We start from the raw sequence: 16003 nt of genomic DNA on the forward strand, positions 1-16003 counted from the left end.
GGTTGGGAACTCGAGGCCTGCCCTGTGTGATGGGGTCGGGGCTGAGGATGCTGAGTGGCAACGACAGATTCTTTGGCCTCAGAGTGCTTCAAAAGACACTTTATTCTTTTTAAGCAGATACCAATAAAAGAAGACTTGTGGGAAAATATGGGTTAGTACAAAGCTTGCAGGAGGTGGCCGTTGAGTCCATTCTTAGACCAATTCTGTGAAAGCTTGTATTTCTCAAGAAATGGAAATGGTCCCAGCAATCCTGGTGTTGGCCTGGGCTCAGCCACAAGTGGCTGAGTTAGCTTGGCCAAGTCCTTCTGCCTCCACACTCTAAGGCACGTGCATGCCCCACACAGCCTCCCTCCGGGCCCCGATAATAAGGGATATACCGTGCAGGGGCAGGGGGCACCCAACCCAGCCACCAAAGCCCTTGAAGCTCAGGGTGTCTGCCGCTCCCAGGCAGGACTGGCTCCGTAATTGGTGCGGCCCAGTGCACGATGAAAGTGCAGGGCACTGGCTCAGGAATTTTTAAGAATTTCAAGAGCATTAAAGCAGGCAGGACTCCCTCTGAGCGTGGGGCCTGTGGGCTGCACTGGCATTTCTCATGAATGTGAGCCTGGACAAACACAACCTCGGTGCTTGGGAGGCTCTCTTTGAATTAGAGGAAATACTCTCCCTGAGTATTTGTTATTTATTTTATTTCAGGGTCCAGATTGCTTCGCGGGCACTTGTCCAAGTCCGCACCATTAAACCAACACGCTGACTGCCTCCCAGCTCCCCGTGCAGCTGCAGGGCGCCGCCTTCCCACATCTCTGGGGAGAGACGCTGATTTGTGCTTTGTGCTCTGGTCCTGATAGAAAAGAATCACCCTGTCACATGAATCGCCCGTAGAGCTGCGAGTCTGGAAACTTCCTGTGGGAGAGCGGGCTTGACAACTCTCCTTTGTGGTGTGTTCATGCCCTGCAGTGCTTTGCCGAGATCTAAGGTGGGGAGAGAGAGGGGGCTGCAGAGAGTTGAGAGGAGGCCAGCCCTCGAGAGACATTTTTTTAAGTGAGGATAGCACTTGAAAACAGATCGGAGAAACTCAGGACAGAAGATGTTTTTCTTTTAACATACAATCTTTATCTGAAGGTTTCTTCCTCCTCTGTTGTAGTAAACATCATTGGTGTATATCTTTTCAAAGCTTGAACAGAGCAGTGGAGCTTCTCATGCCTGGAGCGGAGGCTCTAAGCAGGAGAGCCCTCTGCTCAGAGCCCAGGAAGGTGAAAACGTTTTTGTCTGTGCGTCCAAAGCCACACGATGCTGAGTTTTCCCACTTGAATTCCTAGGCCTTCGCTGAGCCGCTCAAGAATTCCCTGCTTGAACCATGTCTGTTTCCACTGGCATGGAGTCCTCTCTGCCCTAGGAGTGCTCCTCATTCCCTCATTGGAGAAGCATTTATTGAGCACCTGCTGTGTGCTGGACAGTGATCTGGGGGCTGTGAACGAGCCCAAGGCCCTGGGCTTACGTTCACCAGTGGTGGTAGGTAAAGACAGAAAAGAGAGGAACAAATGCATCAACAGGATAATTTCAGAGAGCTATTAAATGTTACAGAGAAAATAAACCAGGTGACAGGTTAGAGAGTGACGTGGTGACGGGGGTGGAGGTGTGTGCTGACACTGGCTGGGAGGGTCAGTATGACTGCTTTAGGCAAGTGGCATTGGAGCAGAGCCCAGTGGTGAGCAGGGAAAAGGTGACCCAGATCAGGGATCTGCAAGTGTCCAGCCTGAGAGACCTGTGAGCCTGGTGTGTTTGAGGGGCAGAATAGGAGATTCTGCATGGGGGGATGAGATGGATGAGGCAGGCAGGGGTCGGGTCACATAGCACCTTTGCAGGCTAGAGGTTTTCTCTGGGTTTTATTCTAATTGCATTAGCGAGAATTGCAATTAAAGCCTCTGCAGGGTTTTAAATTGGAACGTGCTGTGATCTGATGTGCGCTCGAGAGCGCTCACTTCCAGCGAGGCTGCCGGTTGAGGGCACGGTGCCAGTGACTCGGCCCAGCTGAGGGTGGTAGAGCCCATCAGAAATGAACCCCCTCTCACCCTGATGTTCTATGCCATGCGTAGGGTATGATCAAACCCGTTTCCACCAAGGGCTCAACCTCAAGGAGCATTTCAGATAGTGGCTTTTTCTGGCTTGCCAACTTGAAAGCCGACATTAATAAGTGTTTATAGAATGCATTCCCCAGGGCGCCTGGGTGGCTCAGTGGTTAAGCGGTTGCCTTCAGCTCAGGTCATGATCCCAGGGTCCTGGGATCCAGTCCCACATCGGGCTCCCTGCTCAGCAGAGAGCCTGCTTCTCCCTCTGCCTCTGCCTGCCTCTCTGCCTACTTGTGCTCTCTCTCTATCTCTGTCAAATAAATAAATAAAATCTTTAAAAAAAAAAAAAAAGAATGCGTTCCCCAGCTCATAAATCAGTTTGTGTCTGTCCCACTGTCCCCAGGTGATGGTCACTCTACCTTGTTCAGCCTTGCCAGGCACTGCATCCACAGCCCAGGTCTGGGGTGACCACCTCTTGCAATCCTTCTTGTCTTTCCTCCCCAGTGCTGGCTCATTGTGCTTCCTGTTTGGAGCATTTTTGTTTAGATTCCATATAGACCTCAGCCAAATGCTTGACATTTGGTTACTGGCCCTTCTCTTTGACTGCATTTTTATCCAGAAGCTTAGAGGACTTGTCTGTTTGTGTCCTGGCCAGCAGAAAGATACTAAGCCAGGAGCTGCAACAGAAACCGTGTACCTGGTATGAAACAAACTGTTCTTTTTAAAAAATGACTCAGAGATTTTCCCAAACTTTCCTTTCCTGCAAAATCTTTCCAGTTGATACTAATGAAATTGCCTTGTCACTTGGGAAATATTGTATAACAGGCTTTTGTTCCGAAGAAGAATTGGAGCACATCTGCTGAGACCACACTAACTGACAAAACCTCTCTAGGTCCTTATTCTCCCTCAGCAGCCCTGACGCGCGCGTGTTCACTCGGTGCAGGCCATGTCTATGCGGAGGTTGTAGTGAAGATGAGATGGTTTCATGGATTACAGAGCAAAAGAATTTTTAAGTTCACAGTCCTTCCATGAGCCATATATGGAATATAGCCGAGGCTGTGATGGAGATAACTTGGAACTTCGGGGAGGTGGGAGAGCAGTAAGGTTAGATGTTTGGATGGTAGAGCTGGAAGAGACCTTAGCGGAGATTTAGCTCAACCTCCTCTTATTTTATTTATTTCTTTTTAAAAGATTTTATTTATTTGAGAGAGAGAGAAATAACGAGAGAGAGAGCAGGAGCAGGGGGAAGGGCAGAGGGAGAAGCAGGCTCCCCGCTGAGCAGGGAGCCTGATGTGGGACTCGATCCCAGGACCCCGGGATCATGACCCAAGCCAAAGGCAGATGCTTAACCAACAGAGCCACCCAGGTGCCCCTTATTTTTTTTTATTTGGGGGGGAAGGGCAGAAGGAGAGAGAGAATCTTAAGCAGACTCCATGCCCAGCGTGAAGCCCCATGTGGGACTTAATCCCAGGACCCCGAGATCATGACCTGAGGTGAAATCAGGAGTCGGATGCTTAACCAACTGAGCCACCCAGGCGCCCCTCAACCTCCTCACTTATAGGAAAGGAAGTAGAGGCTCAAAGAAGAGTGAAGGACCTGCCTGAGGCAGAAAAGCCAACGAGTGGTCAAGTTGGGAGGAGACCCTGGTGCAATCCTCCCTGCTGCACACGGTCTCTGATGAGCAGCAAAGGGAGCCAGACTTCGCAGGCGGAAAATGCAGAAATCCCAGTGGAGGGGGACCTGCTTCGGCCTCCCTTTCCCTTCCCCGGGAGGTGACTTTCTCCACTAAACACCTCTGTTAACCTCAAGAATGAGGAAGAACTATTAAGGTCTCAAAACAATCCCCAAAATTACCTCAGCCAAAAATTAAACAAATGTTTTAGAAAGTTTTGCTGCTTTAGCAAATGCATTGGAAATTTACTTGCAGAGTGAGAGACTGAGCAGGACCAGGTCTCGCTTTTGGAAGACAGTCGCTGCTTAGACGGCCTCTCGGCATCCCTGCAGCCTGGCACCACCGCAGATGCTTTTGGGCACAGTTTGGTTTTAAAATAGCTTGAAGGTGAATGGACAGAGTCTTTCTTCAGAACCTGGACTCTTGGTGCCCTTTACCTCGGCCAGTGAGAGTTAGCAGAGCTGAAGTAACACACTGCCTTCTCGGGTTTTCTTTTTATTCCCCGAGGGAGTCCTGTGTGTGCCCTGTGCCAGAGCAGCTGAATTCCGAGTTGTTCTCTCTCCCTTTTCTCCACTTCCTGAGCCCTTTGCTGGCTCCCCGCCCGGCCCTGTGTGAGCGGCCGAGGCCTCGGATTCTCTCTGGCGCTGGTGTTGGGCCAGACACGTAGGTGGCTTTTCCATGGCGCTGCTCAAAAACTTGCTCTCCTGGTTTGTTTTTGAGTGTGTGTGTGTGTATGTGTGTGTGTGTGTGTTTTCATGCCTACACCCTAGAAACATTCCAACCAGACGTGCCAAAACTCACAAGGCCCATTTTGGAACTGGTGCGTTCAGTGTATTCCTACCCGGCGGAGAGGACTCAAATCCAGCTGCGTTTCCCACACGGTCGTGCTGGCTCCTTATCAGTGGGGGGCCGGGCCCCCCATGTAGCAGTGATTACACGCGTGTGGGAATATGCTCTACTTCTATCCACTCAAATGACAGTGCTTTCCCTGCAGGTCATAAAGAAGGAGACTGGATTTTGGAGAGACTTTGGATTTGGGATGACCTGTCAGTACCGGTCGGACTTCATCAATATAGGTAAGTGGAGGGACTGGCTGCCAGCCTGCACCTCTCCTGCCGCCCGGAGGCCCCGAGCAGCCCAGGGCCCCAGGAGTCGGCAAAGGTGGTGCCGTTTCCTAAGAAGAGGCCGTTCCTCTTGTCAGGGACTTGGGGGCTGGACCAGGACAAGGCTTGGGGGTGTGCGACACACAAGCCCTTCTAATCCCCACCAGACCCTCTGGGTCACCCCAGTTGCGGCACACAATCTGAGGGAAAAGGCAGTTGTTGCAGAAAGGCAGCTTCGAAGCAAGTCTCCACCCCCCACCCCCCCCACCCCGTGTCTCCTCCTGACCTAGTTCTGGCTCTGGTCCCTCTCCTGCAGAACATTCTGGGCCTCCACAGTAGCGGGATCCACTGAAGAAAAATAAGGGCAACATGGGGAATTTTGGAAAATCACATACTGGAAAAGATTCAGATTTCTCTCTGCTGAACCTTTGAAAATTCCAGATACTACTTTAAGCTCCGACTGAGTGTATAGTTCACTGTCAACACACACACACACACGTTCCCAGAGCACTGAGAGGAAAGGCCCTTAGGTTGCTGTTGAAGAGACCAAGGGCAAAGGGACCACACAGCAAATGAGGGATGTAGGAGGAGAACAGAGCATTTCCTGTCCCCCTTGGAAATACCACCCCTCTTCCCATAGTAGTACCTACTCATGTGCCTTGAAACAGAACAAAATTATGGATTATACTTGACTAGGATCTGAATGAACAAGCCAGAAACTTTGATCTTGGGTTCAGGGGCTCAGAGTGGACCCTGGCTTGGGGTCAGGGAAGCCCTGCCCTCAGAGCATGAAGACTTGCATCCCCCCCCAATCTTTCTTTCTAAAGCAGGTTTCCATTTCGAGAAACTGTGTTTCCTTGCTCTATGTACAGGGAAAGATTATTTTGTGATGGTGTATGTTTATCAAATTTGAATTTATAATAAATTGGGTTTTCCTAAGGATGGGGCAGGGCTGCAGTTGAAACATGGGGGGATGGTAGGCTGGCGAGGGTGCTCTTCCTCCGTGAGCCATTGATGTGACCTCAGAATCTCTGGGTCACATCTGGACCCTGGTCATTCTTTGCCATCTTGTATTTATTTGTAGGCATCTTACTTTTGCTCCATCTATTTACTAAGTTGTAATGATACCAATGATAATAAATCAGTTACAGCTAAGCAAGTGCTGCCCCTTACATGACTATCTCATTTGGTTATGACATCTAGTTCACTTCAGGATAAAGGAACCACAACTCGAGAGGTGACATGGCCGAACCAAGACTCAAATTCCAGACCCCCGACTCGATATCGTACACCTGCCCACCATGGGGTGGGGGTGGGAGGCACAGATCACTTGCATACAGAGCCCAGCCGTGGCCAGGCTGCCATTTTCCCTGTGCGTGAGCCCCCCCTTCCTGGCCCAGTGACGGCCTTGATCAGAGTAGTGCAGTGTGGGGGCTCCGTGGGGGCTCTGGTGGAAGGTGTTGAGGATGACTTCTTGTAGGAGTTAAATAAAGCTCCTAGGTGAGAAAGGAACAATGACAAAAAGGGGCAAGTCTTCTCTGGTTCTGTTCAGCTCACGGTGGGCTTTAGGTCAAGAAAAGACGTGGGGCATCTCAGTTTACAAAGGTGAGCCTTGAGGGGCCCATTACTCACTTTGAAGGAGTCCACCATGGAGCACGGTGAGACCAGTCCCTTAAACATGACTCACGTCACCGGCCTGGGGCGGCCACACAACCTTCGGGCCCGTTTCAGTCCATGAAAGGCAGAGTGTTTTGTGGGACATAATTTTGTTCACTCTGGGATCCTGTTGCTCTGTCAGGCAGCAAGCTCCTGCTTCCCTCGGCTTGAATGACAGGAGGCCACGTTCAAACAGATTCAAGAGTTTTCATCCTGGGGGCTCAGGCTGCTCGTTCGCCTTGCCGCTAGCTCTTGAAGGCAGGCGGGTGCTGGGAAGGAATGCTCCTTGCGGTCTTGGGATCTCCAGGAGTTGGTGCCGGCTGCCCCTGCCGCGGCGTCCTCTGTTCAGGATTCCTGACTTCTCTTTCCCGGATGGACACGCTCCTCATTCGGAGGGGCAGTGAAGCGTCTCCCCTGGATGCTGCTTCTCTGCGTGCGAAGCGCTGTGCTGGTGCAGGTGCAGAAAGCCAGTCTAGACTGGGAGGGGGCTGCGCGGCTTGGTTCAGCACTGTGTTCTCTCCCGACAGGTGGCTTCGATTTGGACATCAGAGGCTGGGGCGGAGAGGACGTGCACCTCTATCGCAAGTATCTGCACAGCAACCTCATCGTGGTGCGGACGCCTGTGCGGGGGCTCTTCCACCTCTGGCACGAGAAGCACTGTGTGGACGAGCTGACCCCCGAGCAGTACAAGATGTGCATGCAGTCGAAGGCCATGAATGAGGCGTCCCACGGGCAGCTGGGGATGCTGGTCTTCAGGCACGAGATAGAGGCTCACCTTCGCAAACAGAAACAGAAGACAAGCAGCAAAAAAACATGAACTCCCGGGGCTAGATCTGGGGAGACCTTTTATTTTTTCCCTTTTGTGATTACTGAACACATGGCTGTGACGAGGAAAAGATTTCCCTAAAGGGCAAAAAAAGAATTCAACTGATTAGTAAAAGAGAGGAGCGGGGAGAGCCTCTGATTTCTCTCTGCCTAATTTGGCTGGACACAACAGGAATTAAAATCTCCCACTTTGCCTGCAAAAGTAGCCCAAATGCATCCCGAGCGGTGTCTGACAAAGGCAGAATGATTGTGAGGTTATAAGCCTGATGGCGTGGAGGTTTTCATTGTGTTTACAGCAAAGTGAGAGCTGTTATCTTTTGTGCTTATTGAAATAGTCACGAAATAAGACCAGTTTTATAAAAAGTTCTTTGGGATGAGAGGCAAGCCCATGTCTCCCCATAGGAATGATTACATGGTAGGGCTCTAGAGCCTGGACGTGCTCGTGAGATTCGGAGATACACTCACGGCGATCCTTGTGAGTATATTTAAGCAAAACCAAATGGACTCAAAAAGAAAAAAAAAAGAACTATTGTGTCATTTCCATCCAAGATTAACCAAAATAATCTGCTCATCTTTTTTATTATAGTTTTAACCATCCCCATTTCTTAATTTTATTTAAAAATGCACTTTTTTTTGCTTATGAGTTATATTCTGCTTATTTAATTACCAATTTGCAAGCCTTACTAAGAGAGCACAAGTTAGCATACGTTTTTTATATCTTTTAAGAAGATACTTGTAGGTATATTATGAGAACTTTTTGTTCAGATCGAGCCCCATATCCAAGGACACGCCAAATGCTGATCCCGTCAGACACTGAATGTCAGACCTTTGGTCATGTGGAAGGCATGGTGTGGGGCTACTGATACATCGAGACATAGAGATACTTTATTGGAAGAGTATTTCCCAAGAGGAGCAACTGAACACTGGAGGGAAAGAAAGATATACTTTTTACCTTAACAGAAAAGGAAACTCATTCAGACTGGTAATATCTTGATTTATTCAAAAGTCAGAAAACACATTTTCTCCTCAGGAGAACTGGGGACCACTTTCTTACCTGTTTAAATAAACCAAAGTATACTGTGTGAACCAAACTATCTTTTTTTCAAAGCAGGGTGCTCTTCCTGGCTGCTGGCTTTTATGAAAAGAAATGCAGAAAAATGTATTTTGTGAACGATCACTCCATCTGCCAGAGTCAAGTGGGATGGAAGATTTTGCTACACATTCACCCACCCCAATCTAGGGGAAAGTAACTTTAACTATTTTTTAAATGAAACAGTTCTACTTAGTCGCCAAAATGCTTCTGAAAATCGCATTTTATTACAGTTTCCAACTATTTAAAAAAAAATAGTTAACATTGAGTGGTTTCTACATTCATGTGAAAATTATTTATTTATTAGCCAGCACCAGATGCATGAGCTAATTATCTGTGATTCCTTGCCTTCTGTTTGCCCACAGTCGACTCATTGTTTAAAAGCCTCAAGAACATTTAAGCTGTTGGTGTGTAAAAAAAAAAAAAAAAAAATGCATTGTATTGATTTGTACTGGTAGTTCATAAAATTTAATTAAAACACAGGACATGAATGGAAGGTGGCATTGGACAGCTAATAAAATATGATTTGTGGATATGATTTCTTCTTGGAGCAAGAATGCCATGTCTTTAGTTTTAGGAAAACATTTTTTATGTGTAGAGACCGGGGTTTCTGCTACAGACATTTTGGGCTAGATCGGTCTTTGTTGTGTGTGGTGGGGGGGCGGGGGGCTGTCCTGTGCATTGTAGGATATTTAGCAGCACCTCTGGCCTTCACCCACTGGATCCCAGGAGCATCTCTCACCTGGGTTGACAACCAAAATGTCTCCAGTCATTGCCAAATGTCCCCTGGAGGGAGGGCACGAAAGCACCGTCCTGTTGAGGACCATTGATCTAGACGGAGAGAACCACGAGGGAAAACCTGGCTGTTAATACATTTCACTTATCCTTTTCAGTTAGAAGAAATTGAGAAATGATTTCTAAGGTCCGTTTCTAACTGGGTTTCGTATTTCCACATGCAGTGGTGATACTAGAGACTCGGAGCACGCGTGGCCTCCCCGGCAGCAGTTCTGATGGCTTGTGGGACTGGCCACATACTCCGGGTCGGAGGACGCACTCCCAACGAGGCCGGCAGCAGGGGGCAGGTGCTGTGAGCATGCAGTTCGGCAGGTCTAGGCGTCCTGCAGACCGTGGGGTCCCGGCTGCACTCTCTGGGCCAACCAGCATATCCCAGGTGCCTGAGGCAGTGACGAAGACTTGAGCTTCAGCAGTTGGTTAAGAATTGCTGAGAGTATGGGGCGCCTGGGTGGCTCAGTCGTTAAGCGTCTGCCTTCGGCTCAGGTCATGATCCCAGGGTCCTGGGATCGAGTCCCACATCGGGCTCCCTGCTCGGCAGGAAGCCTGCTTCTCCCTCTCCCACTCCTCCTGCTTGTGTTCCTGCTCTCGCTATCTCTCTCTCTGTCAAATAAATAAATAAAAATCTTTAAAAAAAAAAAAAAGAATTGCTGAGAGTAGCTGAAGAGGAAAGGAAACAGCATTAAGATTAAACTATTCCTCTCTTTTTAGAGTTTAGGTAAAGCAGTTTTATCAAGAAGGAGGAGCCCTCTTCAAGCACACGTAAGAGGGGATTTGTCTTCGCTTGGGCTGCTGGACCCAAAACCCCTAGACTGGGTGGCTTCAACAGCAAGGGGATGATTCAGGTCGGGAAGGCTGAGGATTCCAGGATCAATCCAATGTCTGGTGAGGACCCATCTCACCATATCCTCACAGGGTGGAGACCAGGCAGAGGGCTAGCTCTCTTCCTGTCCTCAAGAGGACACTAATCCCGTCATGGAGGCTCCCCACCTCCCAAAGACCTCACTTCCAAATACCATCACATGAGGGCTTCAACATCTGAATTTTGTGGGGGCACAAACATTCAGTCCTTACTAGGACCTGTCCTATCCTATATACAGACGAAGGGTTGGTGAAGACCCCACTGAAACGTGACAATGAGGGGCTTGGAATTTAACCTCAGCAAAGGAAAGCAGCAATGAACTCTGGCTTGAAGGACCCAGGCACATGACGTCTTCTAAAGGAAGGATACTGCCAAGGAAGCACTGAGTCCTGGGCTTGTCTGAGGTCCCTTCCGGCTCTCTGCATCCCCCCTCTGTTCTTACAGCATGTAAGTCACCTGGTAACTAGCCCAGCCATCCCCCTGGAGCTGTGGTTTCTGATACAGACCTGGGTCTTCTCTGAGTCGTGGTGAGCTGACGCAGGCTGGGAGAACTGCTTGTTTGCACCTCATCCCCCTCCTCACTCAGTACTGGCAGGATAGTAGCTTGAAGTTGACCAAGATAGGAGTATTTACACCGTGGGAACGGGCATTTGGCAGAAGCTACCTACCAGGACTCCCCCTGCCCGCCTGCTCTACCACCACGCCCCATCCCAGCTGGTGGTTAACTGTTCACCAGCACACCAGTGCCTCCAAGTGACACACCTGTTCTCCCTGTCATCTACTTTATAGCACCTCTTTTGTAGTTATCGGTGTGGCCAGCTGGCTTCTCTCCACACATCAATGATGAGAGAATCAGGCCTAGGACTTTGCAACAGGTAAACGAAACTTCACACAGCCCTACTTTGAAGATTTTGTCCGACTCAAGTAGGCATCGTACGCAATTCTGAAAAGTAAGAAAACAGCTTCCCAGAACCTAATTTTAATACATTTTGTTTCAGGGAAAATCTAATGTCATCTACTTGTATCTAATTTTATCAGCGGTCAGTGCTGGGCGGTAGTTAATAGCAAGGCTTTCCCAGCCAGAGTGCCTGGGCTCAAATTCCAGCTCTTTGACTGGCAGCCTGTGTGATCTTAAGCCAGGCATTTGGCCTCTCTGTATCCCCGTCTCCTCATTCAGGGCCATGATCCCTATCCAGCTGAATTCCTGAGACCAGACGAAATCCAGATCTCCTACTCCTCTGCCATCAGAAGCTTGTTTTTTCCATTCAGGGCCATGAATGCAGTCACATCTACCACGTCCTAGAGATGGAGTTTTGGAAGGGTGGTGAGAACCTTGGAGCCAACGGCCAAGCCGTCTTTGGTGCAAAAAAGGTGCTTTTATTAAAGCACGGGGACAGGACCCGTGGGCAGAAAGAGCCGCGGCCCCAGGATTTGTGAGGAGCAACTAATTATATACTTTGGGGTTGGGGGGGTAAAGATTAGGGAAATTCCAATGAAACCTAATGACGTACTTATGTTGGCTAACTGAATTTAAATTAAGTAAAATTAAAAAAAAACAAAGGCTCACAGGCTACCAGAGGCCTTGCTGTTGTCAAGCTAAGGTTGCTTTTCCCTCTAGCAAGGCATTAACTTCGAGACGGCTGGGAGTTTCCAGAGGAATGTTACGCTCTGCCAGCCTCAGGTATTTGTCAGTGGGCCGCAGGTTATAAGGACATTTCATTTTATTTGTTTCCCGCAACGTTAGGACCCGTCGGGCTTGCAGCGGGTATTCACAGCCAGCTATCGCTATGCAACACCAGGTCCGCATTCACAGCCGTCGACGCTCCGCAGCACAGCCAGCGCCTGTCGGGCCAGCATGAGTTGCACGTTAGAGGTCATGAACCCATCACATGGGCACCGTCGTCCTCTATTTCTGTCATTCTGAAAACAAGTTCAGTCTATCTGAAGAAGGGTAACTGGGAATGTAGAATATAACGGATAATTCCGTCCTTAAATTCCACGCTTGGTAATTTGGTGTCGATGACCCCCTAGGCGGCTGAGGAGCATTCGAGGTTTCCAAGGTCAGGTGCAGAGCCGGGCACCCTCTGTATAGAACGCCACCGTGCTAAAGCAGGTAATACCCTTCCCAGGTGCAGAAACTGTGAGGAGCTCGCTCAGAGGCCTGGGACAGAAAGTGGCTGGCTTCAGGCTCACCCGTTATTACCCCGTCCTACCGCTAGCCCCAGAGGGCTTGAAGGTCAGGGGGAGGGGGTAAAGTAGGGAGCTTTGGCCTCCAGCAAGTCCAGAGTCTGTTCTCTTGTGCCTCAATTTCCCACCGTTGCTCTGCTCTTCAGCCCACCCGAGAATCCCCTGCCAGTGAAAGAAAACACCGTGATCCGGGAACACGGAAGGCACAGAGCTGCCTCCCTCTAGCGGCTCTGTAATCCCCTGCGGCTTGGGGCTCTGAAGCCCTGGAAGCCGCCCTCCTGGACCTCTGTGTGGCCTCTGTATGCCCAAGGCCTTGGACTTAAAGGCTGCCTTGAATGGGACGGGAGAGCAGGTGGGAATACTCGCCTTTTGAAAAAGCTTTGACGTTGTTTCTGAGAATTGCTGATCAGAGATAATGCCCCTGGGCGGTCCGTGAGCCGGTGGGTGTGTTTTACTCCCAACACCCATCAAATAACTGGCAGCTTTGTGTGATCCATATTCTGATTAGCTTTATATTTGAAATTCAAAGCTGTTTCTCCTGGCAGGACTCAGTCAGTGCTTGTGCTGCGACAGCCAAAAACCGTGGGGACTGTGCCAGCTGGTGGGGGCGCGGAGGTTGGGTGGCGGTTTTTTCCAACACACAGAAAATGTTCTCTCGATCCTTTGCACGTGCCCCGGGCCTGTGTCTGCCTCCACGGCTCTTCCAGGGGAGTCGTCTCCAAGGAGAGAATCAGTCTCTGCCTGTCATCCAGTCACCCCGAGGCTCAGGGAGGGCCAGGCCACCTTCGGCAACCTCTGCCCAAGACCCACCAAGTGTCCTTTGGTGGCTGACTGCGCAGCCAGCCTGCCCACTACAGGCGGCACCCAGGCGGGGCACTTACTCCTCAGCCACCTGAGAGTCAGGGCTTCAGCTCGCTACACCCTCCTCGTCAGCTGTTAACACCCCCCGCCCCTCCCGTTTCTAACCCCACCCCAATCTGCTCCCAGAGCACGCCCCCCAACCCCAGTGTTGAAAGAACTGCAACTATTAAATTTTTTTTTAGGAGGTCATCCTCACCTGGCCTGCTAGGATGTGAAACCTCATTTGAAACGGTTAAGAAAAATAAATAAATAAAAATGGAAAACAAACAGCAAACCCCTCAAGTTACATTCAAAGAAAGGCTGAAGGGAGAATGTATTTAACTACTTGTTCTTTTTTCCAGTCATTAGCCTCAGAGAGCCGTGTAAAAGTCACCCATACAGTGTGTGGGGCTGTGAGCACCAGCAGAGTGGTGTGTCCAGAGTCCACCACCCGGAGCACCGGCAAGAGAGAGGGTGAAGCAAGTGCATGCGGTTTGGTTGTGGAGGCGCGGTGTGGTGGAGGGTTACCGGGACCTGGACTCAGCTGGAAGGAAGACTTCGTGAAGGAACATCCTTTCAGCTAAAGGAAACCAAAAGTTGATTTAGACTGACCAGGGTGGCAGGGGCTTCCCCCCAATCCCCGGCAGTCTGGGTTACCACTGGCTCTGCCTGACCTATTTGGGAGACAAAGCAGAGATAATCCCAGAGGGATCTGGGGTTGTGGTAAATCTTCTGGTCAAAAAGGCAGGCGAATTCTTGGGGATTTGTGATCAGGAAATCCCGAACAACTGAATCAATTTGTCGATGACCAATTTTGGGTAAAGACTGGCCCCTGCTAACTTTGGGGTTGTCAAAATTCAACATTAAGAGCATACCCTCGGGGCACCTGGGTGGCTCAGTCATTAAGCATCTGCCTTCAGCTCAGGTCATGATCTCAGGGTCCTGGGATCGAGCCCCGCATCAGGCTCCCTGCTCAGCCAGGAGCCTGCTTCTCCCTCTCCCACTCACCCCTGCTTGTGTTTCCTCTCTAGCTGTCTTTCTCTCTCTGTCAAATAAATAAAATCTTTAAAAAAAAAAAAAGAGCATGCCCTCTATCTGCCATTTCTAATCCAGACTAAGGTAGCCATCTCTCTGCAAGCCATTTCAACTGGCTAATTTATTGTGTGATTCCCTATTATATCCCTCACTCTAAAAGCTTCCCTTTCCCCCTGAAAATTCATCCCAGAAACTCTAGCAAATGGGCCATTGGTATACACAGCCCATGGGTTATATAAGCTGAGTTCATAACAGAGGAGCATGGAGTGCATAAATCCCGGCTTTGTTGGACCCAAGAGACTTTACATACTTCTTTTCTAAGCCTCAGAATCCAGTGGGTGACTTGAGTCACTGCTGTTTGAGAGCTGAAGCTCAGACAGGCTTACTATTGTTTTTCTTTTAAAATTCCACACAGCTAGGGGGCACCTGAGTGGCTCAGTCGGTTAAACGTCTGCCTTTGACTCAGGTCACGATCCCAGGGTCTTGGGATTGAGCCCCGCCTCGGGAAACCCTGTTCAGCGGGGTGTCTCCTTCTCCCTCTCCCTCTGACCGGTGCTCTCTCTCTCTCAAATGAATAAATAAATAATCTTAAAAAAAAAAAAAAAAAGCCCACACTGCTGGTTAGTGATGTAGCCAGGATCCAAACCCAAACCTGCTAGACTTTCTACTGCCCTGAGCTCACTCACGACCAAACAATGTGTTTTTACCACACGGTAGAAAGAGCACTTTTGCCCTGTAAGGCTCCTGAGCATTTTCAATCCGGGGCAGCAGTAGGAAGCGTGAGGATCCGGCAGAGGCCAGAAGGAAGCATAGCAAGTACACAGGAAATAGAATGCCTGCGTCCACAGTGGATGCAGTGAGAGCAGAATTCACGCTGCGTGTCTGTGTGCGAGTCTGTGATGCGGAAGGGAAGGAGATGAGAAGCTCTCAGAAATACAGCAGGAAAGCAGGAAGAGAGGAAAATGATGAGATTACAAAAATGGAAATCAGAGGGGACACCTGCAAGTAAGATTTGCGGCCACTCCTGAGGAAGGGAAAGTGCAAGTCGAATGGATGTCTTCTTTAAAAGACGTAACTGTAGAAACTTGCCTTCTGAAAGAAAGACCAATGGGATGCAGTCTGAACATATTTACCATGTTCTTGGCAAGAAGGGAAGCCCAGAGGCCCCGTGGAGACACATCCACACACCCCTGTAACATCTTTGTGTCTCCTGTGTGTCAAATGGCAGGCGTCCCGAGGATTCTGCGTGTGAGGCCCGTCACACGTGCTGAACTCCAGGCCTCTGCAGGAAGTGGCCACTGCAGAATTTTGGCCATGAATTCTTTCCTTTTTTTAATCTAAAAGCATATTTTGTGCCACATGAGCACATGCCATTAGTTTATACTTAAAAGGAAGGTTAATTCCAAAGTGTAGCTAAGATAGGCAATTTTGATAGAAATGCCCCTAAGATATTTTAAGTGACCTGTCCATGCCCCATTTTCACGTTTTCTCCTTTTTCTTGATCCTTTTTCTTCTTAACTCTCCCTTTGTTTTTCCTTTTCTTTTTTTTTTTTCACTTTTCTTTTTTATTCTTATGTTAATCCCCTACATTACATCATTAGTTTTAGATGTAGTGTTCCATGATTCATTGTTTGTGCATAACACCCAGTGCTCCATGCAGAACGTGCCCTCCTCAATACCCACCACCAGGTTAACCCATCCTCCCACACCCCTCCCCTCTAGAACCCCCAGCCTGTTTTTCAGAGTCCAGCGTCTCTCATGGTTCATCTACCCCTCCCAATTTCCCCCGCTTCATTCTTCCCCTCCTGCTATCTTCTTCTTCTTCTTTTTTTTTTTCTTAACATATATTGCATTATTTGTTTCAGAGGTACAGAT

At 49.3% G+C, this 16003-nt stretch overlaps 1 protein-coding gene across 1 annotated transcript in view; it reads left to right on the forward strand.

The window, feature by feature from the left end:
- The window catches only part of CSGALNACT1 (chondroitin sulfate N-acetylgalactosaminyltransferase 1), a 109398-nt gene extending 100448 nt beyond the window's left edge, over window positions 1-8950 (forward strand). The window contains exons 8-9 of the mRNA XM_081812897.1: window positions 4733-4814; window positions 7025-8950. Coding sequence (XP_081669023.1) covers window positions 4733-4814; window positions 7025-7314 — 372 coding nt within the window. The 3' untranslated portion in view covers window positions 7315-8950. The remainder of the gene's footprint in view (window positions 1-4732; window positions 4815-7024) is intronic.
- Window positions 8951-16003: the final 7053 nt, after the last annotated feature.

Source organism: Leptonychotes weddellii, chromosome 2, assembly GCF_054177405.1.
Source record: "Leptonychotes weddellii isolate Sample4059 chromosome 2, ASM5417740v2, whole genome shotgun sequence".
Classification (NCBI taxonomy): domain Eukaryota; kingdom Metazoa; phylum Chordata; class Mammalia; order Carnivora; family Phocidae; genus Leptonychotes; species Leptonychotes weddellii.